General features: G+C 57.1%; 2 protein-coding genes across 7 annotated transcripts in view; one reads left to right on the forward strand and one right to left on the reverse strand.

Moving 5' to 3' along the window:
- The window catches only part of Usp39 (ubiquitin specific peptidase 39), a 36,171-nt gene extending 31,878 nt beyond the window's left edge, over window positions 1-4,293 (forward strand). For both annotated transcript variants that reach the window (XM_015506299.2, XM_048787776.1), the window contains exons 10-12: window positions 1,573-1,708; window positions 3,088-3,174; window positions 3,873-4,293. In XM_015506299.2, the coding sequence (XP_015361785.1) occupies window positions 1,573-1,708; window positions 3,088-3,174; window positions 3,873-3,920 (271 nt within the window). In that variant the 3' untranslated portion in view covers window positions 3,921-4,293. The remainder of the gene's footprint in view (window positions 1-1,572; window positions 1,709-3,087; window positions 3,175-3,872) is intronic.
- Window positions 4,294-7,456: 3,163 nt separating this feature from the next.
- Window positions 7,457-14,650, reverse strand: Sftpb (surfactant protein B). Of its 5 annotated transcripts, none has more exons than XM_048787777.1 (11): window positions 14,511-14,650; window positions 14,085-14,212; window positions 13,119-13,190; window positions 12,679-12,804; window positions 11,973-12,143; window positions 11,680-11,769; window positions 10,367-10,550; window positions 10,089-10,270; window positions 9,234-9,314; window positions 8,735-8,812; window positions 7,457-7,632 (listed from the first exon to the last, which is right to left on the reverse strand). In XM_048787777.1, the coding sequence occupies exons 1-10, from the start codon at window positions 14,569-14,571 to the stop codon at window positions 8,750-8,752; spliced, it is 1,158 nt and encodes a 385-aa protein (XP_048643734.1). In that variant the 5' UTR covers window positions 14,572-14,650; the 3' UTR covers window positions 7,457-7,632; window positions 8,735-8,749. The 5 variants fall into 5 exon arrangements, with proteins under 5 accessions (XP_048643734.1, XP_048643735.1, XP_015361804.1 ...); XM_048787778.1 differs by having other exon boundaries at window positions 7,457-7,695; XM_015506318.2 differs by having other exon boundaries at window positions 10,089-10,249; window positions 14,511-14,643.
- Between the last annotated feature and the right edge of the window lie 6,449 nt (window positions 14,651-21,099).

The raw sequence follows: 21,099 nt of genomic DNA on the forward strand, positions 1-21,099 counted from the left end.
TTTTTTTTTTTTTTTTTTTGTGTGTGTGTGTGTGTGTGTGTGTGTGGTGCTAGGGATTGAACCCAGGGCCTTGTGCATGCAAGGCAAGCACTCTACCAACTGAGCTGTATCCCCAGCCCAAGCATGTTCTCTTAATATTCATCTTAACTGCTGGGCGCAGTGGTGCACGCCTGTAATCTAGCACATGGGAGGCTGAGGCAGAAGTATCATAGGTTGGAGACTGGCCTCAGCAATTTAGCAAGGCCCTAGGCAACTTAGTGAGATCCTATCTCAAAATAAAAAATAAAAAGGACTGTGATATAGCTCAGTGATAACATGCCCTGGGTTCAGTTGCCAATACCCCCCCCACACACCCACACACACAAGAAATATTCCTGTTAACCGTTCTATTAAACTGTTTGAAAGTTCTTAATAGTTGACAATAAGCATTCTGGGTGGGGCACTAAGGACTTTAACACTGACCTACATCCACAGTCCTTTTTAAAAATTTTTTTGAGACAGGGTCTCACTGAGTTGCTGAAGGTCTCGCTAAGTCGAGAGACTGGCCTTGAACTGGAAATCTCCTGCCTCAGCCTTGCGCATTGCTGGGCTTCAGATGTATGCCACTGTGCCTGGTGATAGTAGGTGTTTATTATAGCACTTAATTTGCAATAAAAAAACTGATAGAATTCAACACAAAGTCCAGGATAAAGTTTTATTCTAGGTATCAGTTTTATTCTTGATATCAAGAATGCTGTCCACATTTGAATGTGAAGTTTCAGATATTAAAAACAAATCTAATGTCTCTGAGTCCCAATGGGAGGAACCTAGTCAGTTTCTTTTGGCAGTTGGAATGGAGAAACTTGGAACCTATGGGTGGTCAGGGTGTGGGTCAGGTGGAGGAGAGAAAGCCAGGTGCAAGTGAGAGGGAAAGTGCTAATGGCAGGAGGAAGCAGAGCAGGGCAGCGGCTCCTTGGACCCTGCTCCTTCCTCAGTGCCTGGCTTCAGGTGCAATTCCTGTCTGAAACCTGAACACGTTCCCTTTTGTGCCGAAGCTACCTTAGTGGGTAGTTACTTGTAACCACTTGGCAACTTACTTGATTGAAAGAAAAACAAGAAAGTGAGGTCTTGAAAGTAACTAGAAAGTCTGACACTCTACCTGGGTGTCATACTGAGACTGGGTGGCAGGTGGCAATGTCCATCCCATGTGTGGTGCTGCTGTAGTCCTGCGGCTGCATGCCAGGTAGGTGGCTCACACCTGCCGTCTCACTGCTCCTTGCGCTCCTGGAGGAGACAGTGATCCTAGCCCTGGTGATGAAGATACTCATGGTGTGGCCCTGAGGCTCGTGGCTGAGCTGAAGCCAGGGTTCTCGAGGATGTCGGCCGAGTCAGGCCTGTACCTAGAAGATGCTTTTCCTTCACAGTCTGTCCTTGTTGGCAAGTTTTATGATGCCAGCTGACCTAAGCGTCCAGGGCTCTTGGAGGCTGCCCACAGCTGGGGTCCCAAAATGGTCAGCAGCTTTGTGGCCCCTATGTGGACAGTCCCCTTGACTGCAGCTTGCTGTGTTGTTCTGCTTTGTCTTCCCACCACAGGAACGTGGATCTGAGAGAATATTTGTCTGAAGAGGTCCAGGCAGTGCACAAGAACACCACCTACGACCTCATCGCCAACATTGTGCACGACGGCAAGCCCTCTGAGGGCTCCTACCGCATCCATGTGCTGCACCATGTGAGTGGCCAGCGCCTCCTGCAGGAATGGCGTGCCCCTTAGGCACGGCCTGCCCTTGGGACGGCATTGAGCATCAGTCGGTGGTTTAGGGTGGTGGGCACGCTGGGGAGCTTTTTAGAACCCTGAAGCCTGGGCTCACCCAGGTCCACCAGGTGGGGGCCAGTGGTGCTGCTGGAGGTCCCACGGTGCACTGGATGCCCTGCCACAGAGACTGTGGTCCAGAACGTCCCGCCAAGGTTCAGAGACTCTGGCTCCTGGAGGTGGAGAGAGGCATGGTGGTGTAGGTCTCTGGAGGTTCTGGTGAGCAGCCAGGGTTGAGACCCTGTCCCCACCAGAGCCCCAACTGGCAGAGTGGGTTCTCAGTCCAGGCGTTGGCATCCCTGAGTGCAGTGGGACTGCAGAGGCTCAGCCTCCTCAGCCCACGGAGCTAGAACCTGCACTTAACAGACCTGATCTTTAGGAATTCAAACTTCAAGAAGCACTGGTTTAGAGACTTTTTTTTAGCTCACGAGTTTGTGAATTTGTCTCAAACTGAAAACAGAAAACATGAACTGAAATATATTTGGTATCAGATTTTTAGCATAAATTGTTCTAATCCGATTAGCCTCTTGGAATGTGGGTTTAATAATCACTATGTGTGTTTATCAGTGCTATTCTGAGTGCTAGGACGCATACCCAGTGCTTCCTGTATGTCTCATTTCTGTCCTTACACACAAACCCAAGGCAGATGTAGTCTCTCCTCTACAGATAAATCAAGGCTCAGCATTGAGTAATTGTCTGAAGTCAGCAGAGCTGGGATTTGGTCTTTGGCCTCAGAGCACAGGCCATGGCCAGGAGCCCGGGGCTGGCTTGCTTGCTGTCCTCTGTCTGCACTCTTGGAGTATCCAGGAGGTCTGCCGTGTCTGTTCTGTCGTGCTGCTCTCAGACATTGTGAAGGTGCAGCAGGAGGGCTGCTGCAGGAGCTGCCTGGCTTTGGAGCACAGGGAAGCCTGTAGTGAGGTAGTCTCACTGGCATTGCTGGAGCTGCAGGCCAGCGTGGCAAACAGTGACCCCCAGAAACACTTCCCTTGACCTTCTTTGCTGCTCTTCCTGGGGGAGGTTCTCCTCCTAGCCAACTCTGGCCCCTCCTGCCTGAGTGTGACTGCTCTGTCATCCACACAGGAGGAGACAGCGAGGGTGAGCATGAGAGGCAGCCTCTTCCTGCTCTTGGCATCTGTCCAATTTCTTCTTAGGAGGTGGGCAGGGGTGTGTGAGCCTCTGCTGCAGGAGTCGAGATGGCTGAGTCCTGCCCTCCTCCCTTTGCTTCTGTGGCAGGGTCTCATGGCTCTGGGGTATGGTCCCTTCCTTCTGCACTGACCCAAACTTTCTGCCGTCTGCAGGGCACTGGCAAGTGGTACGAACTGCAGGACCTGCAGGTGACGGACATCCTGCCTCAGATGATCACACTGTCAGAGGCCTACATTCAGGTGGGTGTGGGCAGGGTGGAAGTGGACTGAGAGGGAGCCCCAGGAGGTTCTGAGAGAGGCTCAGCTGATTACCTGGTCCAGAAGGTCAGTCAGGTTTTCAGAAGAGAAGAGTAGGGGAGTGTGAGAATCTGTGAGTGAGCAAACCGGGTTGCGTTTGTGGCCAGGTCCCTGAGCTCTGCCCAGGGCCCCGGCACAGCCAGTCAGCACTGTGCTTTGTCCATCTCTGTTTTGGAGTGCTGACTGTATTATTTTGACTGCTCCAGTGGAGTGAGTGCCTGCGGGGTGGGGTCTTCCTTTGTAACTACTCTAGTTAGAAGATAACAGAGGGAAGACTGAGATGTGAAAAGCCGTGCCTTTGTAGAAGAGAAGGAGTGAGTGTCCGAGAGGTGACTGTCTCCTCTGTGGCTTCCTCCTGGGTTGAGACTTGGCCACGCCTCTTTTGGGCTGTGGGGTCTTTTGGAGCCTGGGATCGCTCCTAGGGTCTTGGCATTTGAGTCATGCTCTACACCTGAGCTGCACTCCCAGCCCCTGTGGGTCCTTTTTTAGAAAGGAGCTTTGAATGGAAGGTAAGAAGAGGAGAGGCTGGGTGGGATGGGGGAATAGGGACTGAAGGAATGTCCTGGCTGGTGATGGTGGCCGACGCGTGGTTGGGTGCCAATTGCCCACTGCGGATGGAGAAACGTCCTCTTTCCTGACAGATATGGAAGAGGCGGGATGCCGGGGAGACCAACCAACAGGGGGCGTGAGGTGGGCCAGCTTCCCCCTGAGGACAGCCCAGTGAACAGGACCGAAGTGGAGCCGAGCAGAGGCAGGCTGCAGGTGCCGTGGGTCCTGGCTACACCACACATTGAGGGGCCCTCCACCAGTCCTGTAGAAAGCGCTCCTCCCTCCTTCCTGCCGTCCTCTCAGCTGCAGCAGGCTGAGTGCTTTGCAGGTGGCTGTCCTTTCTCTTTAGCAGCTGGTGCACTGAAGGGTAGATGATTCCTCGTAGACGTCGAGCCTCAGGGTTGTGGGAGTCATATCATGAAGCCAGTCACGCCTTCTCCTCCAGGGAGGTAGTTCTCTGTGGTTCCCTTAGGTCCTATGGGTTTTTGGATGGATTAAATTCTCTGTTTTTAAGCCAGCCTTCTGTCCTATGTGCGTCACCCGCTGCTGGCGGATGGAGGCTGACTTGCCTCCTTTCCCGTCTTCACTAACTGCCTGTGCTGCGGCCTGTCATCTGGCGGACACCCTCCTGTCTCCTCCTGCCCACTCGAAGGTGGTGTCACCTGGGATGCGTTTTTCTCTAAGTCTGGAAGTGACAAGTTGTTACTGTGCTGGACTCGAGGCTAGGTGGGAGGTCCAGACTGCAGCTCAGCCCTCCGAGGGAGTTCTCAAAAAGCCTCGGCCAGGCCAGCGCAGCGCCCAGAGCAGGACTGCCAGTCGGGAGCTCAGGCAGACATGGCCTTGCAGGTGGGCCTGGCAGCTGGACCTGGGTGCTGCTGCAGGTCCACGGGAGCAGGGAGCCTTGTACACAGCGGTGGGCAGCCAGCCGCTCCCGCGGAGCCACAAGCACGCTTTCTGTGCCCGGCACTGTCCTCCTTCCCCTACCTCGCTGGCAGCCTTGGGAATCCTGTTGAGGCTCATATCTTCCACTGTTAGAAGCGGGGATCCCTTAGGAACCCCCTAGGCCTTCTCCTCATCGTTTACTTTCTGGGCCATTTCAACTCTGCCTGTGGCCTCGCTTGTCATGTTAAAAGCATGATTCATGAACAAACCTTACCCAGAACTTCTCTAAGGTTTGTTATGTTTTGTTTTAGGAAAAACGTTTTCAGACTGGTCTCAGACTCAATCCTCCTGCCTCAGCCTCCCTAGTGGCTGGGATTACAAGAGGGCACCACCACACCTGGCTAAATTCTCATCTTTAGAGCCAGCTGACTACTTGATACAGTTTTGGGTGTGTTAAAATCAACTCACACTGAACATTTTCAAAACTGAGCTTGTGTGGTTTTCTCTCAAACAGCCCCTTTCCAGTGTGTCCTGGGTGAAAGATCCCACCACTCCTCATTACGTCAGCTGGAGATGGCCCAGGAGTCACCCTGGACAGCCCTCCAGCCCCTCGTCTGCTGTTGCTGTGTCCTGGCAGTTTCACCTGTCATCTTCTGCCACCCTGTGGGTAGCAGGGGCTTTGTGTAGGTCCAGCTGGGCTGGGCCCAGTCAGGCGAGTGGAGCCACAGCACAGTCTGGTCAAGGAGGGTTTCATTCCAATGATTCATAACGGTAGCAGGTGGGAGTGACCAGGGTTTGCCTAGTGGGAAGAGCGGCAGACATGGGAGGAGCCGCTGTCTCTAGTTTGAGAGCGCCTGTGGCCTTGCTGAGAATTGGGGCCAAGTGTGGTTCCAAACACGTGTAGAACATGTGCACCTCAGAATACTAAAATTCTGCTTTGTAGCACTTGGGGAAAGCCATTCGCAGTGGTGTCCCTCCAAGGCACCCTAATAGGACTGTCCCGGGAGGGGAGGGTCAGGTGGGGCCACTATGCCCCTCAGCAGCTGTGGAGGGAGAATCTACTAGCACCACCGGAGTCTGCCCTTCCCGTGGATCTGCAAAGCCCTCTTCTGACAAAGCCTGTATGTCAGCTCTCCAAGGAAAACCTAAAGGGCTCTTTTCACAGCAGAGGCCCAGAGAGCCATTTGAAAGTGAGGGGTGGTGAGTTGCTGACTGGCAGGTCTTCACTGGACAGCTCAGCTTCCATATGCGCTCGCACTCCTGCTTGTAACTGAGTTCTTGCACAACAAAGGTGGAGGTTCTGCATTTCTGCATAACACATCTGCCCTTCTCGTGAGCAAACAGTCTTCACCTGTACCCAAAATGAGACGCAGTCCGGGGGGGGGGGGGGGTTCACTGTCGTTACTCCCACATCCAGTCACCATCATACTGTATCCTGTTATCTGAAGATGAGGTTATAAAGTTAACTTCCAACAACTTGTAGCTACATAAAGATGGGAAAACGGTCACAAACGGTCAACAAGTGGATCATCGTGTGTGTATAACATGTAAGTGGACAGTAAACACAAAGCCAGGCACAGTGGCACACACCTGTGATCCCAGACTCTGCAACTTGTAAGAGCCTGTGTCAAAAGAAGGGCAGGGGATGCAGCTCAGTGAGAGAGCACCCTTGTTCAGTCCTCAGTCTTGGGGAAGCCATTTTCTGAGTTCTGTCCTCCTGCTGGCCACTCCACCTGTCTCTTGTCTCAGCTGGAGTTAGCCTCGGCTTCCTCGCCAGACCTGAAACACTTAACACTCTGTCCTTCAGCTGCTGCTGCTGCTGCTGCTTCTTCTGCTTCTGCTTACTCCAGCACCGTCCTCCCAGGAGGCCCAGGATTGTGATGAGTTTACCAAAGGCTGCCTCCACTCAGATGCAGAGGCCTGTGTCTCATGCCTGGCCCAAGAGCAGGATGCGCAGAGCCTGTCCTGGTGCCTGAACAGTGGGGTGGAGGAGGCCCAGGACAGACTCAGAAAGCCCCAAGCCAGAGGCAGAATGTGCATCCTGCTGTGGGGTCCCTCAGCTCCTGCAGTGCCTGGGCTCCTTGGGGAGGGGAGGGCACAGGTGGAGGCCAGGCAGGAGGCTGCTGGAAAGGCAGGAGATGGAGATGGGGTGCCTACTGGCTCAGGCGGGGAGAGGGAGGTCCTGGCGGCCCCCTCCGGGGGGCTGCAGCCCCAGAGCACCTCCAGGACAGTGCCCGGATCATGCCAGTGCATAGGGCTTTATTGGCAGTGTTAGGGTGTGGCCACGCAGGATCTGAGCCTGCCTGCACTGCCCTGCTGAGTTTTGAGCAGAATAGTCACAGCAGAAGGGCTGGGGCTGGGGCTCAGTGGTGGAGCGCGTGCCTAGCATGTGTGAGGCACAGGGTTACATCCCTGGCACCACGTGAAAATAAATAAAGGCACTGTGTTCATCTGTAACTAAAAGTATTTTTTTTTTTTAAGTCACAGCAAAAATAGAATCACCCTTGGAACTTTGAACAAAAGTTGGGAAGTTCTTACAAAAAGATGAAAACCCTCTCTCATTTTGCTCTGGTGGGTTGAACCCAGGATGTGTTCCAGGCTACCTCCAGCCATACCCAGCCCAGAAATCCCTGTCCTACAAAGCAGCAGCTCGCAGGCAGAGCGTCTCCAACACGGAATTTTGCCCAGTCACCTCCCATCACCCAGGGCATGGAGTATCCACCTTGCACAAGCCAAGGGTTTCCTGGTTTATTTTTAAAAAGCCTAATGTAAGGATTTTGTGAGTTTATCAGAGTACATTATGATCCCATTTTATTCTGAATTTTGAACTTCTTGGAAATGTTGGCAAACAAGACGCTGGTCTTGAGCACGTGGGGGTCAGTGTGGACTGGCCCAGTTGCTCAGCTGTCCTGGAGCTGCAATGTTCCCCCTCCGCCGCCCTGAGCAGTGGGAGCTGGCTTGGCTCTGGTGCTGTGAAGGTCAGAAGCAGCCTCTGCAGACCTTGTCCAGAGGACACTGTTCTTGCTGGCCTTACTGAGCACAGAGTGGCTGTGGTGTCAGGCTGGGGCCAGGGCTGGACCACTCTGGCTGGTGGTCCACCAATGTCACTTTGCAGGGGAAGGCGAGTGGGGTGAAGCTCCTTCCAGCCAGGGCAGCTGGAAGGGCAGGGCCACAAGGAGCCTTGCCACGGTGGCTAGAGACCCTCACCCGCTTCCTCCTTTGCCCTAAGGAGGGGGACATCTAGGGGGGACCTGTATCTTGCCAGGGGACCCGCCACAGTTGATGGCAGAGCTGGGGCTGCAGCCAGGCCTCTTTCTGTTTCAGTGGCAGCTCTGGGAACTGGGGAATGCTCTGTCCCTCTCTTTGGTGGCCCCTCCAAGGTCCCTGGCCATCACTGGTGGGGAGGGATTTATTAAGCTGACCCCTGTGAGGTAGGTCTGTGTCCAGGCACGTGCCCCAAGTGCACGGGACACCAGGGCTCCAGGGTAGGCTGGGCTTCTTCCTCTCCTGGAGGAGGGCGGGCCTCACCGCCTCACCGCATGACCTCAGCTGCAGCCCTCGCCAGCAGCCCTCGCCAGCCACAGGCCCTCCCTGCCTTCTTACAGAGCGAGTGGTGAAATGCATGAGGACCCTCCTGCTCTCAAGGTCATTGGGGCCACCCTCCATCCCATGTACTACCTTTGACTTGGGAAAGGATGGTGGGGGGAGAGGAGGGACTTCAAGCCCGTGGACTCAGATGGGTGTAGTGTTCCTGGCTCTGAGGGGCGGCAGCCTCTGGAGGCAAAGCTGATTCCCCTGAGGTTGGGACACCTTGTCTTGGCCTGAGTACATCAGGTCCCAAAGGCAGCTGGTCTGAAGGCCCAGGCAGAGCGGGGGAGGGCTGCTCAGGGCAGGGGGCGAGGGCTCTGAAGGGAGGGTGGCCTCCCCCTGAGAAGGGCCTCTTCCTGGTGGGGCCTGGCGCTGTGCCCAGAGCTATGCCCAGAGGTGGCTGGAACCGCCTGCAGGAGTGGCCACCTCTCACTGCCCCGTGGCAGCCCCTGCCCTTCCCTCCCCCACGTAGGTCAAGACTCACCTGGAGGCTGGGTCCTCAGAAGAGGGGGTTCTGGAGACACTGGAGGGGGCTGAACGTGGTGGCACACACCCCCAAAGCCTGCCACAGGGACAGAATTGGGACTTCAGTGCCTCACTCCTGGCTCCGGGACATAGGGGCAGTGCTGATCTGCCTTCTCATGCCACCCTCGTGTGACTTAGTAGACCCAGGCCACTCCCCGAGCCACTGCCTGCAGGCCTAGAGCTAAGGAGGAGGCTGCTGGCCCAGGACACCCACCGGGGCCCTCGCCAAGAACACTGGCCAGCGGCTGCAGGCCAGCAGCTGTAGCCCAGTCAAGGAGGGCTGCAGCCGAGCCTGACACAGCCCCCATCTCCCATGACACTTTCTCGGCTTCTTCTAGGCCAAGGCCTGTTCTGCATGAGAACACAGGCGCCTCATCTTGGCCCATGTCACTCCTGATCCAGGAGAGTGGGGGCTCTGGGGGCTTTGAGAAGTCCTGGCCAGCTACAGGGGCAGGTACCTGGCAGGTGGTGTGGGCATCCCAGCCCCGAGGCGCCAGGGCCAGCAGCTGGGGCATGTGCTGCTCCACAAATTGCTCACACTGAGGAAAGACAGAGGCAGGGGGTGACCCAGGCCTGAGGCAGCACCTCCCTCCTCAGAGTCCTGGCTCCCGCCTTTCTGGGCCTCTTCGGTTCCCTCTGGGCCCTGGTGCAGGTCCAGGCACCAGCCCCCAGCAGCTCTGGCTGCTGGGAGCAGGGCAGAGGGTGTGGAATAGAGGGCTTCTGTCAGGGAAGCCAGGGGCACCGAGAAGGACTGGCAGAGGCCCCCGCCCTCTCCATGTGCAGGTGACTAGTCTCAGCTAAACTGCCTGAGAGATGGGTGGGCAGGGCCAGGGTCTCTCAGGGTCCTCTCCCAGCTACAGCTTTGGCCTTGGTCACTTGGAGTCTACCAGGCCCTGGCAGGTGCTGCCCAGCACTAGGAGTATCCTGGGTACCACGTGGCACACCTGGGCCTCCCCTACAGCCAGCACTCCTGGGCAGGGCTGAGAGCTGCATGGGCTTCCCTGGGCAAGGCCCTCCTGGGCTGGCAGGACTCGCCTGGCACTTGACCCAGGCAGGGACTCCTGGTCCTGGGAGTTGTGGCCTTTTGTCCAGAGAAGACATCTGACCCTCAGCAGCTCTGGCCTGTGAAGCCATCACAGACCACTGTTTCCAACCACGTCCTGGATGCCCGGCTGGGCTCCAGCCCAGCCCAGCCCATCCTGTATCTCTGGCCATAAAGGCTTTCTGGGCTCGGCTGCCCACGGCGGACAGGACCTGGGCCCCGTGTCCCTGGAAGCCAGCCTGGCTGTGCTGCTCTGGCTGGCTCCTCCTACCTTCTCCCTGTCCAGCCAGGAGCGGAGGCAGGCCTGGCGCATGGCCTGTGGCGTGGCCTGCTCGCTGCTGTTCCAGGCCTGGGTGGTCACGGACACGCAGAGCTGGCACTGGGAGGCTGGCGGCAGCCATTCGTTGGACAGGGAGCCCAGAGCAGGGAGGGCTGCAGAGGAAGCAGTCAGGTCTGTCCTGCAGAATGTCTGGTCCTGTCCTTAGACCAGAGAGGGAGGGAGCGGCCTGGGCCGCAGAGCCTGAGAGGGCAGGGTGGGCGGCGACTCACCTGGGCCAGCGCCATCTTCACTGGAGCACCGGAGGACCAGGCCGCAGACCAGCTGGGGCAGCATGCGGCCCAGCAGTGCGTCCAGAAGGAGAATGGTGTACTGCTTGGCTAGGCACTGGCAGATGCCGCCCACCACCAGGGGTACCACGTGGCACACCTGGGCCACAGCCACGGCCAGCACTCCCTGGGGCGGGCCGAGAGAGGGCGATGTGGGCCTCCCTGTCCCAGCGTGGCCTTCCTGCACATGCCCTCCCTCTAGGAGGGAGGGTGACTGCAGGTGAGGACGCGAGAGGCAGCTCACGAGGTGTACATGGGGGCACTGGTCAGAGTGCTCTGTGGTCAGAGCAGCAGTCGCGATGGACCCGGGTCTGGCTCAGACTCAGTGGAAGAGGCATGGCTTGCCAGAGAGGAGGGCATCGCCAGGGTCGCTGCCTGGCCAGCTGGGAGCCACGCCTCCTCCCTCCTGACCAGGGCTCACTACCCTTCCCCACAGGAACCCCTCAACAGCAGATGGCCCTACCTCTAGCCAACAGGCCCCTGTTTGGGGAGCCCCTGGGAAAGTTAGCTGCTTTCCTCCTCACCCCGACTCCACACAAGCTGGGGCAAGCTGGGCCCTGGCAGTTCCCCAAGGTCACATGTCACCCGCTTGCTCCTAACCACAAGGTAGGTGAGCCAGCATCCCTGTCATCAGGGTCCCACTGGCACTGTCCCTGGCCGGGCCTCCTTCCCTCCTGATGGGTGAAAGTCCTTGCTGCTCGCCCATAGCAGGAGGGAGGGCTCTGTCCTGTTCCAAGTGCTGCCCAAGCAGCGGGTGCGCTCACAACAAGGCTAGCCCCTTCCTCCTCGTGGTGCTGGGGTCAGACCCAGGCCTTGCGTGCCAGGCTCCTCCCGAGCCCCAAACCTTTCTCTTGACTTGGCTTAACGGTGTCTCAATGGGCCATACCAACTCTGTTCTCCAACCCCTCGGCCAAGCTTGGGACAGCAGGAAGCTTGTCCACTGCTGTAGTCTCTCAGTGACCAATGGCCTGCAGGACCCCATTTGGGAATGACTGGTGAAGCCAGAGGGCAAAGGCCACTGCTGATGTGGAAGATTTCAGGCTGGACATGGCAGGATGGGCACCTATCTGTGGGGACTCTCCTACTGAGAGACTGCAGTGTCTTCCACAGACAGCCGGGACCCGCCAGTTAGTGACCTGCAGGAGTGCCAGGGCACAGTGGGACCTGAGCCTGGGCGGGTGGTTCGGAGCATAGGTGGCTCTGCTTAACCTGGCGGCAGTGAGATGGAGCTCCTGCGTGAGGCCCTGGCACCTCACCTTGGGGATCATGGTCTGCACCCGCTTCATCAGAGTCCTGCAGAGCCAGCAGAAGGGCAGGGGAATGGGGAACTGCTGCTGGGAGAGCTCCTGGGGAGAGAGCCAGGGAGGTGGCTGTGGCTGGCCGAGGCCACCATCCTCTAAGTCTCGCCTCCCCCACCCCCGGCTCAGGCCCTGCCTGGAGCTCCTCATCTGTCCCTGGCTCTGCCCCTCCAGGCCCAAGTGCCTTGGGTCTCAGCTGCCCCTCTGGCCCTCTGCACCCCAGCTAACTGGCCATGGCTGGCCTCCCTCACCTGTGTATGAGGCCCAAGCCTGTCCAGGAGGGCCCCTGGCAGCACGGGGAGGGCCAGCTTATCTGGCAGAGCGTCCAGCACAGGGTCAGGTGGAGGATCTGGCATCCTAGGCTCCTGCTCAGGCTGCCTGTGCTGGCACAGGCTCAGGTGCTGGCAGATGACCTTTGGGGTCTAGGGCACAGTGCAGGTGAGGGGCTGGTAGCCTGGAGGGAACCCCCTCCCACTCAGGCTGGCCCCAGGGCTCAGGGCCTAGAGCCACTCTTTGGGCTTAGAATGGTGGGGAGCAGGCTGGGTGCGGGGGGAAAAAGGGCAAAGGTGGGGTGTATGGGGATGGGGTGTCTGGGATCCTGTGTGAGTGAGCATGAGCTCACATGCAAGGCAATGTGCGTGCACACGGGGTGAGGGCAGGCCTAGTATGTGCGCACACACGGGTGAGAGCGGGCAGGCCTAGTGTGTGTGGGTCTGAGCAGGTGGGCACCCTCCACCTGCCTGGCTGAGGATGCTTCGTCTCCTCGTTGGGGGTGAGTGTGTGTGGTCTGAGGTTCTGTGTGTGTGTGTGTGTGTGTGTGTGTGTTTGCCTGTCTGTCTATCTGGGGTTCCATGGTGCTGTTGGAGTTGCCTGGGGTGCTTTGGGTTGGGTGATTGGTTGTGGTGGCCCCAGGGGCCATGTTGGCAGAGCAGGTAGGTGGGAGGTCTGGGCGCTCACGATCTGGCTCTGGAAGTAGTCAATGACCAGGGGGAAGTAGTTATCCAGCACGTGGCGGCACTGGGGCACGAGCAGCTTCAAGGGGAGGACATCACACTCACGCTCTAGGAATTTCCGAATGGTTTTCTGGGAGGAGGGAATGGAAGGTCAGCTGGCCTCTCTGAGGCCTGTACCTGCTCCAATCCCACATGGCCACCACCCAGGGCAGACTGATTCCACTTCTCCCGGGGCATTGGGACTGAAACTGCCAAGGAGTAAACGGTTGGGCACATGGAGGGCTTCTCCCTGCCCAGGAACGACCATTTCTGGCTTTGGCCAAGCTCCATGCTATGGCTTGGGCCTGGCCAGGAGGATCTTGGTGCCTCAGGCCTCACCCTCAGCCTGGAAATGCCCTGAGCTGCCCCTCTGCCCACATTCCTCCAGGATCTGGGCCTCATCACCTGGAAAATGTTCTCCTTGGTCATCTTTGTGAGGATGTTGATGATGTCCTCACACTCTTGGCACAGGTCATCCTGGGGAGGAGTCCCAAGGTGGGGCCCATGACTGGGGAAGTGCTCCCAGCTCCACGGAATGAGGCACTCTCAGACACAGGCTGAGGGGGCCTTTTAAGGCGCAGACAGCTTCCCACTTCATCCTGCCCAGTCCCACTCATTGAGCCCATTGTCCATCTGTCTCTCTGTCCATTCATCTCTCCATCCATCCACCCATCCATTCCATATATCCATCCCACTTATCCATCCACCCATCCATCCTATCTATCCACCCATCCACCCCATCTATCCACCCATCTACCCATCCATCCTATCTATCCATCCCACTTATCCATCCATCCATCCATCCTATCTATCCACCCATCCATCCATTCCATCAGTCCATCTATCCACCCATCCACCCATCCACCCATCTATTCTATCTATCCACCCATTCATTCATCCATCCCATCTATCCATCCCACTTATCCACCCATCCATCCTATCTATCCACCCATCCATCTATCCCATCTATCCACCCATCTACCCATCCACCCATCCATTCTATCTATCCACCCATTCATTCATCCATCCCATCTATCCATCCCTCTTATCCACCCATCCATCCCATCTATCCATCCCACTTATCCATCATCCATCCTATCTATCCACCCATCCTATCTATCCATCCCATCTATCCATCCTACTTATCCACCCATCCACCCATCCATCCTATCTATCCATCCCATCCATTCCATCCCATCCCATCCATCCATCCTTCCATCCCAGCCGTCCTTCTTTGCCCCATTCTATGCCATCCTCCCCAGTTCCATCTCATCCCACCCACCAATCCCATCACCTATCAGGGCTCCAGTCCCCTTAAGCCCATCCAGCACCTTCTTCCCAGACCTCCAGGACATTGTGGGTGGTACTCACGGCTCCTGCATGTCCCCAGACTTCCTGAAGGCAGTGTCCCAGGGCCTTGCACTGCAGTGCTTGCTCCAGGCTTTGACACCAGAACTCGGGGCCCTGGGCACAGGCCAGGGATGAGGTGGTCTCCACAGCTGCAGTGGAGACCAGAGCAATCTTGGTCAGGACCCAGGATACACTGGTGCCTGGACTTCACCCAACTTTTCTCATGCTCAATTTTTCTGGGAATTCATGGCCAACAGACATGCGGGACAACTCTGGTTCCCTACTGCAGAACCCACCAGCTCTGTGACCTTGGCCAAGCCTAGGGGCCTCTCTGGACCTCAGCTGACTTGTCCTTAAGTGAAGATTATGGATGGACTTGGGTTACCTGGGCTCAGAGCCAGGCTCAGTGAGTGGCAGGGGGCTCCGAGAGGAGGGCACGGGACTCACCAGTGCTGGGGCCACAGAGGGTGGGCAGCAGCAGCCACAGCAGCAGGCGTGACGTGGCCATGGCCCCTGCAGCAGGGCGCCCTGCTCGGGCGGGCTTTTATAGCTGGGGAGAGGGCTGGGGATGGGCGTGGGAGCACAGGGAGCAGTGTTTGCCTTCCCTGGAGAGCCCTCCACGCCTGGTCAGCCTCTTCCCAGCAGGACACGCCCAGGACCTCCACCCGCCTAGGCCTCCTCAGGGCCAGCTGCTGCTCCCTTTGCCCCTGGCCCAGGCACAGCTCCCTCCAGACAGGGGGGCTTTGAGGCTCCCCCCATCCTGCCTCTCTGGGCTGTGGCGGGAAGCCGAGCAGGCCCCTGTTCCCCCTCCCACCCGGTCTCCTCTGCTCTTGAGCAATGTTCTCAAAAGCTTCCTGCCTGGCTCTTGATCCAGGTAAGTGCCGGAAAGGCACATCCTGGGCCACCTCCCTCTCTGCCCTTCTTACCCCTCCCTAGAACCCTCTGTGCACAGATGGCTGTTGTGGGGCAGAAGAGTTCACACCAGGAGTCTGAGGTGGGCGTGAGGCTGAGGCACTGGCTCCCAGAGGTTCTCAGCACCGTCCCAACAGCCCCTCAAGGCGGGGGGCTGGGCACGGCTGGTGGCTCAGGGGACAGTCCTCTGTGTCTGCAGATCTCTCCAGCTGGGTCTCACTGGGCAGGGCACACTGGAGAGAAGGCCCAGAGCCTAAAGTGGGCAGGGGCCGCTGCAGGGAGGGAGGGATCATCTCGATGGCCCTGCCACCATGGCTCTCTCCCCTAGTCCTGCCGGGGCCCTCTCCCTACCAGAGGATGCCTGGCACCTCGAGCGCTCACGGTGGCAGGGCAGGGCGGGAGCCAGCCGTGATGAGAGCTGGGCCCAAGGTGGTACCATGACACTCGAGGTCACTTGAGCACCCTGTAGTTTCTGTTGGTCCTGAGCCCTTGTCACATGACAGGCACAGTTGCCACCACGGAAGCTAACCCAGTGTGTGGGAGTTCCTGACCCAAGGCTGGGAACCCGAGGCCTGCAGAAACCCCAGGGCCGTGGACCTGCACCATGCTTGTACCTGGGTGTGGGATCCAGGGGCCAAGTACAGAGCGTCCTTAGGGGATACCCAGGCTCCAGCCCCTCACCCAGAGCAAAACCAAACAGCATCCCACAACACACCAAATAAGCAGAGCTGCGTTGGGTCTGGGTACCCTTGGGACAGGTGGTGGCCCGTGGCTTCCACCCGACCCTCCAAGGGTCGGATCTCTGGACTCACGGCTGCCTTCCAGGAGCGCAGCCGAGGAAGCGCACCAAGCTACCTGTGGACGGCTGCCCGCCTGCTGGCCGTGCCAGGCCGTGGTGCCTGGTGCTCCCTCAGGGCACAATCACCACAGGGCTGGGCTGAGGGTCCTGGGCACGGATCTGCCTCCCAGGCGGCTGCCAGCCTGGCCTCTCTACTCCTCACTGCAAATAAGAAGAGAGACATGGTAAAGGAAGAAAGGCATCGAGGCCCCTGTGTGATAGCAGCTCCTTTGCGTGTGCTGGGCCGCCCTCCCCTGAGGACCTGGGCCTCTGCCCTCCCTCGGCACACTCCTGCCCTCAAGTTTATGTGAGTGTGGTCTCCAGAGCAGCCTTGGGAAGTCCAAGGCGAATGCCAACCTGGGGCCACAGGAGAGCCCTCCTGAGCACAGCCCCGTCCTCCCATTTAGTCTTGTTTCAAAAGGGACTTCTCTAGAGGATGGGCAGGGAGGCCTGGCAGGATGCTCAGTTTATGAAGAACTCCTGCTCCTTCATGCATTGACTGAGAAATGAGCTGGGAGGTGGAAGGACATAGTCAGTGCCCTGGGACTCTGATCTATGGGGATCCGGGAGTAGTGGCCACAGCAGGAATCCCAGCCATTCTGGAGGCTGAGACAGGAGGTTTGCAAGTTCAAGGCCAACCTTTGCAACTTAAGTGAGGCCCTGTCTCAAAATAAGAAATAAGAAGGGCTGAGGTTCAAATCCCAGTACCAAAAAGTTCAGAGCCCTGGGTTCATCCCCCAGCACCACAACACCAAAAACCAAACAGGAACCTACAGGGTGGGAGTAGGTGGGGAGGTGGGGAGTAGGTGGGGGATTGGGCTCCACCCACGCCTGGAGACTCAAGGTGTGGGTTTGGCCTGGTGGGACCAGGAGGAGGTGCTCCATACCAAGGGGTCCTGTCCAGCGAAGGCCTGCAGGAGAGCACTTGGAGCTGGCCAGGTTGAGTGGTCCTCACTGGCTGGGGAGGCAACTGGAGCCCACTCCACACAGCAGGTCCGGATGGCAGGCAGCTGGTGGACCGACAGCCAGCCCCACTCTCCAGCTCCTGACTACTTGTGAGCAGCCCATGGGCCCCAGACCCTGCCCTGCCTGCCTCCTCACGCCCAGCTGAGTCTCCCAAGGGAGGAGCTGGCAGTGTCTCTGACCCTCCTCGCATCCCCCATTCTCTGCATTCACCTGTGGGCTGAGCTGCGTCCCCTAGGAGGAGTGAGGAAGGGACCTTGTTTGGAAATGAGTGTTTGCAGATGTAACCCGGTCATGATGTGGCTGTGGGGCCCTGATTCAATGCCCGGGGCCCATAAGAAGGAAATGTGGACACAGAGTAGTAGGTGACGGTGGTAGGGAGACTGGGGGACAGGGCCGCAGCTGGGGAGCGCAAGGATGGGCATCCAGCAGGGCTGGGCCAGGCAGGAAGGGCTGCCCAGAGCTGCCCGCCTGCTTCAGACCCGTGGACTCCGTGAAGAAGACTCTCCTGTAGCCTGCAGCCACCCAAGGCGCTTCTCAACCGTGCCCTCAGGCCAGCCTCCCTCTGATCCTCCACCCAGATGGACCCCAGGGGATGACCTGGGGCCAGGACAGACCTGGCGCTGACCGTCAGTGTCACTGCTGTGTCTCAGGGGCACAGCTAAGAGGCCTGATGGAGCTGGCTGGTGTCAGGTGCACAGGATTGGGGTGACCAAAGGAAGCTGCTCCGTGGCCTCCTCTGAGCTGAGGACCACAGCCTCCCTTTCATAAAGAAGTAGAAATATCATTGTTGGGTGCTGGGGTGGAACGAGGGCTCAACCTGCACCTGCCACTGAGCTTCATCCCAGCCCCAAACCTATGGCCTCTATGAAACTCTGCCTTGTGGACAGGTGCCCAGTGCTTGGTCGCCACGGAGCACGAGGCAGGCGGAGAGTGCTCGCTTCACGGAGCAGTCCCCGGTTCTCCCAGGAAAAGCCCCAGGCGGCAGTCACAGGCTGAACCACCTCTGTTTTCAGAGAACACTATTATTTTTTTTTTATTATTGTGGTAAAAACACAAAACGGGGCTCGGGGCGTGGCTCAGGGGTACAGCACTTAGTGGGTACATGCACTTAGTGGGTACATGCGAGGCTCTTGGCTCCACCCCCAGCACTCCAAGGCAAAACAAAAGCAGAAGCAAAGCAAAACCTCACACAACACAAAATCTATTGCCCTAATCATTTTTGTGCGTGTGGTTCTGCAGAGTTGAGTGCGTTCACACCCTGTGAGCTAGGTCTCCAGAACTCTCTCATCTTGCAAAGCGAACCCCCCCGCCACCGCCAGCTCTCCGTGGCTCCTTCTCCCCAGCCCCAGGGGACCTCGGATGGAACCTGGGGTCTCACACATGCCAGGCACGTGCTGAACTGCTGATCCACACCTCAGTGCAAGGCTGTGTCCTTCTGATTATCTTATTTTGGAATTCCGTTAACTGGGTTTGGATGCAAGCTTCCTTGCACCCTGGATGAGTCCTACTGGTCATGGTGCACGGCTCTTTCTACCACTGCCCTGTTCAGTGTGCCGCAATCTCTGCTTCCACGCTCCTCGCGCAACTTTCTCCTGAGGTCGTCTTCCGGCTTCGGCACCAGAGCAACCATCTGATTTACAAGAGCTTGTGAAACCTTGGTGTTAGTTCTTCTGGTCCAAAAGAGCCAGGTGCCATGAGCCATCCCTGGGTGGTGTGTGAGCTATGCGCAAAATTGGAGCGATACGAGGGGACAGGCCTGGCGTTGCACGCTGACTGGGCTGTGCCTCATAAGGGTGCCTCTCCTCTGGTTCTGCCTGTGTCCCACACAGCACCTGAGATGGATGTGACTTGCCGAGATGTCAATTAATCTGCTGACCACAAGACATCACAAAGCAAGACTCCACCTTTCGAAACCTGATGATCCCCTGCAGACTGAGTGGGTGTGAGGAAGGTGGGTGCCAGGAGGGTGGCAAGGAGTAGGGTGAGCTAGAGGGAGGCATGTTGTTGTGAGGGTTTCTCAGGCTGAGGAAGGTCCTCCTCAGAAAGGGGGAAGGAACCCTCAGGCGTGAGATGTGGAGCTTTAGAGGATGCTCAGGGGCGGTGGAGCAGACGTATCTGTGGGAGGAGGATGGTGGATGGTCAGGCTGGGCTCCCTTGGTTGGAGGCCGGGCTGGTTTTCAGCCTGGAAGTGTGAATCCTTGAAGTCAGTTTGCCTGGGGATCCTGTAGGCAGGCAGTGGTGGGAGTGCACAAGATGACCCTTGGGGGCCCTTCCAGTTAGGTGTCAGGGTGGGCATGTCACCAGAAGGAGGAAAGAAATATACCCAGCTGCCTGGGGTTAAGAGGAAGGAGACATGTGACCTGGAGGTATCAGGTATTAGAGTTTCCTGGTGATTCCAAATCTGTGTTCGGATGAAACTAAGAAGGGGATGACTGAGATGTTCTGGAAGAATGCAGGGTGAAGGGGTCACCCCAGGGGGCAAGGGTGGGCGTCCATACATCACCTCAAAAGGGGATGTTTGAGCTGGCTTTTTGGGGAGTGCCCTAAGGCAAAACAGGGCGACTGGGAGAAGTTTGACCCAGTTGAGATGTGGTGAGGGAGAGCTTGGTGAGGGTAAAGAAGGGCTGGGGTGGAGTGTGATGGAGGCTTGGAATTTGGCTGAGATGTCCCTTCCCAATAAGGGAATGGGGCATTACCAGAAACCGGCAGGAGAAAAGATGGTGGTAAAACCTACAAGAGAGTGTGGGGGTTTTAAGGGAAAGGATTGTTTGTCTCCCTACCCTGACATGGGGGAACAGGATGGAACAGTAGGTCCCCAAAACTCCGTCAAGCCTGAATAAGTGGCCCCTGTGTTTAAAAGGAAGTTAATCGGGCGTCCACCCACCATAATAGTGACTCTGGTGAAAGGTGATGGTGGTCATTGGGGAGGGAGGCCCAAGGTCCCTTCAGTCATCCGTTGCCAGTCCCAAAAGATCCAGGTCTGGGCTTGCGGCAGATCCAGCTCCCTTCAGGGGCCGGGGCAGTCCACAGCCCAGTGACCCCTTAACTGGCATTTAGGGCATGGATGCATAGGCAGCTGGGATTTGGGCACTCTTGTGCCCAGTGTCCCTCTGTCCCACACTTTAAATAGGGCCCAGGGGCCATCTTTAGTGGTGGGAGTTTGGCCAGAAATGAAGGGACCCTTGGGGTGGGTCCCCGTAGAGCTTGTGCCAGCATCTGGGTTTTTGCTTTCTGGCTGTCTCATCCCAGTTGTGGTACACCTTAAAGGCTGTGGCTAGGACTTCAGTCGTGGTCAAGGGTCCTGTTCCAGTTTTTTAAGTTTTGCCCGAATGCTGGGGTAGCTCTGGGAGAAGTAGGTCATTAGGAGTTGTCTGCCATCCGGGGTCTCAGGGTCTAAATTAGTGTATTGCTGGAGGCCTTAGTCAGTCTATCTAGGGGGTGGAAGCGTTCTCATTTTTGTCTGAATGTTTCTTGGAGTTTTTCAAAGTTTACTGCCTTCTGAGCTGCCCGTCTCAGTCCGGCAATTAGGCAGGTGGAAAATTGGTTCTTCAGGGCTAATCCTGCTGTGGTACTGTAGTCCCAATTAGAGTCCTGGTCAGGAACTGCCTGGGCACCTAGTGGGTGGGCCAGGGTGGTTTGATGGACCTCGTCAGCATAATTATGGGCTTGTTCCCAGACTGCCTGCCTTCCTCTGGGAGAAGGGTACTCACCAGGACTGTAAGGGTAAAAGAAACTGAAGTTAAAGTGTAAAAGTTAAAGTGTAAAAGACCGGGCATTGTAAAGTTTCTAAGCTGCAAGGTCTGAGTTAAAATGTAAAGGATTAGGTATTGTTAGGTTTCTATGCTATCTGCAAAACCTGAAATCCCTGTAGCTGTTAGGACAATACTGGAACTGCCCAGTAAATATTCCCACTGACTCCCTGGTTGTCTAATAACTTGGGACTCTGTGTAACTTGTCACGTAGTCATTTAGGCCCTAAAACCAATCAGTTTGAATGTGTACCCCGCTTAGGAGTGACCTATCACCCCCACCCGACCTGTTCCCGCCAATGAATGAACTAATCATGTTTAGGAGTTGTTGTTCAATTTTCCCGCGCCTCATGATGATTTGTTCTGATGTATACAAAGCCCCCCGCCCTCCCCAAAAAGTGTACTTAAGCAGTGCTCAGCCCCTGCTCGGGGCTCTGGGTTGCTTTCCCCTCCTGGGTGAGCCTGGAGCCTCAGCGCGCTGAATCGGATCCTCAATAAATCCCCTTCTGCCAATTGCATGAGTGGTCACTTGGTGGTCTCTTTCTCCGACGCTTCGCCGGACCCTTACATTT

This window comes from Marmota marmota, unplaced genomic scaffold (genome assembly GCF_001458135.2).
Source record: "Marmota marmota marmota unplaced genomic scaffold, marMar, whole genome shotgun sequence".
Lineage (NCBI taxonomy): Eukaryota > Metazoa > Chordata > Mammalia > Rodentia > Sciuridae > Marmota > Marmota marmota.

What these genes read in the sequence shown, in the direction of transcription:
- Sftpb (XM_048787777.1), bottom strand. Translation starts at nt 14,571, where the DNA reads ATGGCCACGTCACGCCTGCTGCTGTGGCTGCTGCTGCCCACCCTCTGT. An exon ending in CCTCTGTGGCCCCAGCACTG is followed by an intron (nt 14,213 to 14,510) that starts GTGAGTCCCGTG and finishes TCTCCACTGCAG; the next exon opens with CTGTGGAGACCACCTCATCC. An exon ending in TCTGGGGACATGCAGGAGCC is followed by an intron (nt 13,191 to 14,084) that starts GTGAGTACCACC and finishes ACTCCTCCCCAG; the next exon opens with GATGACCTGTGCCAAGAGTG.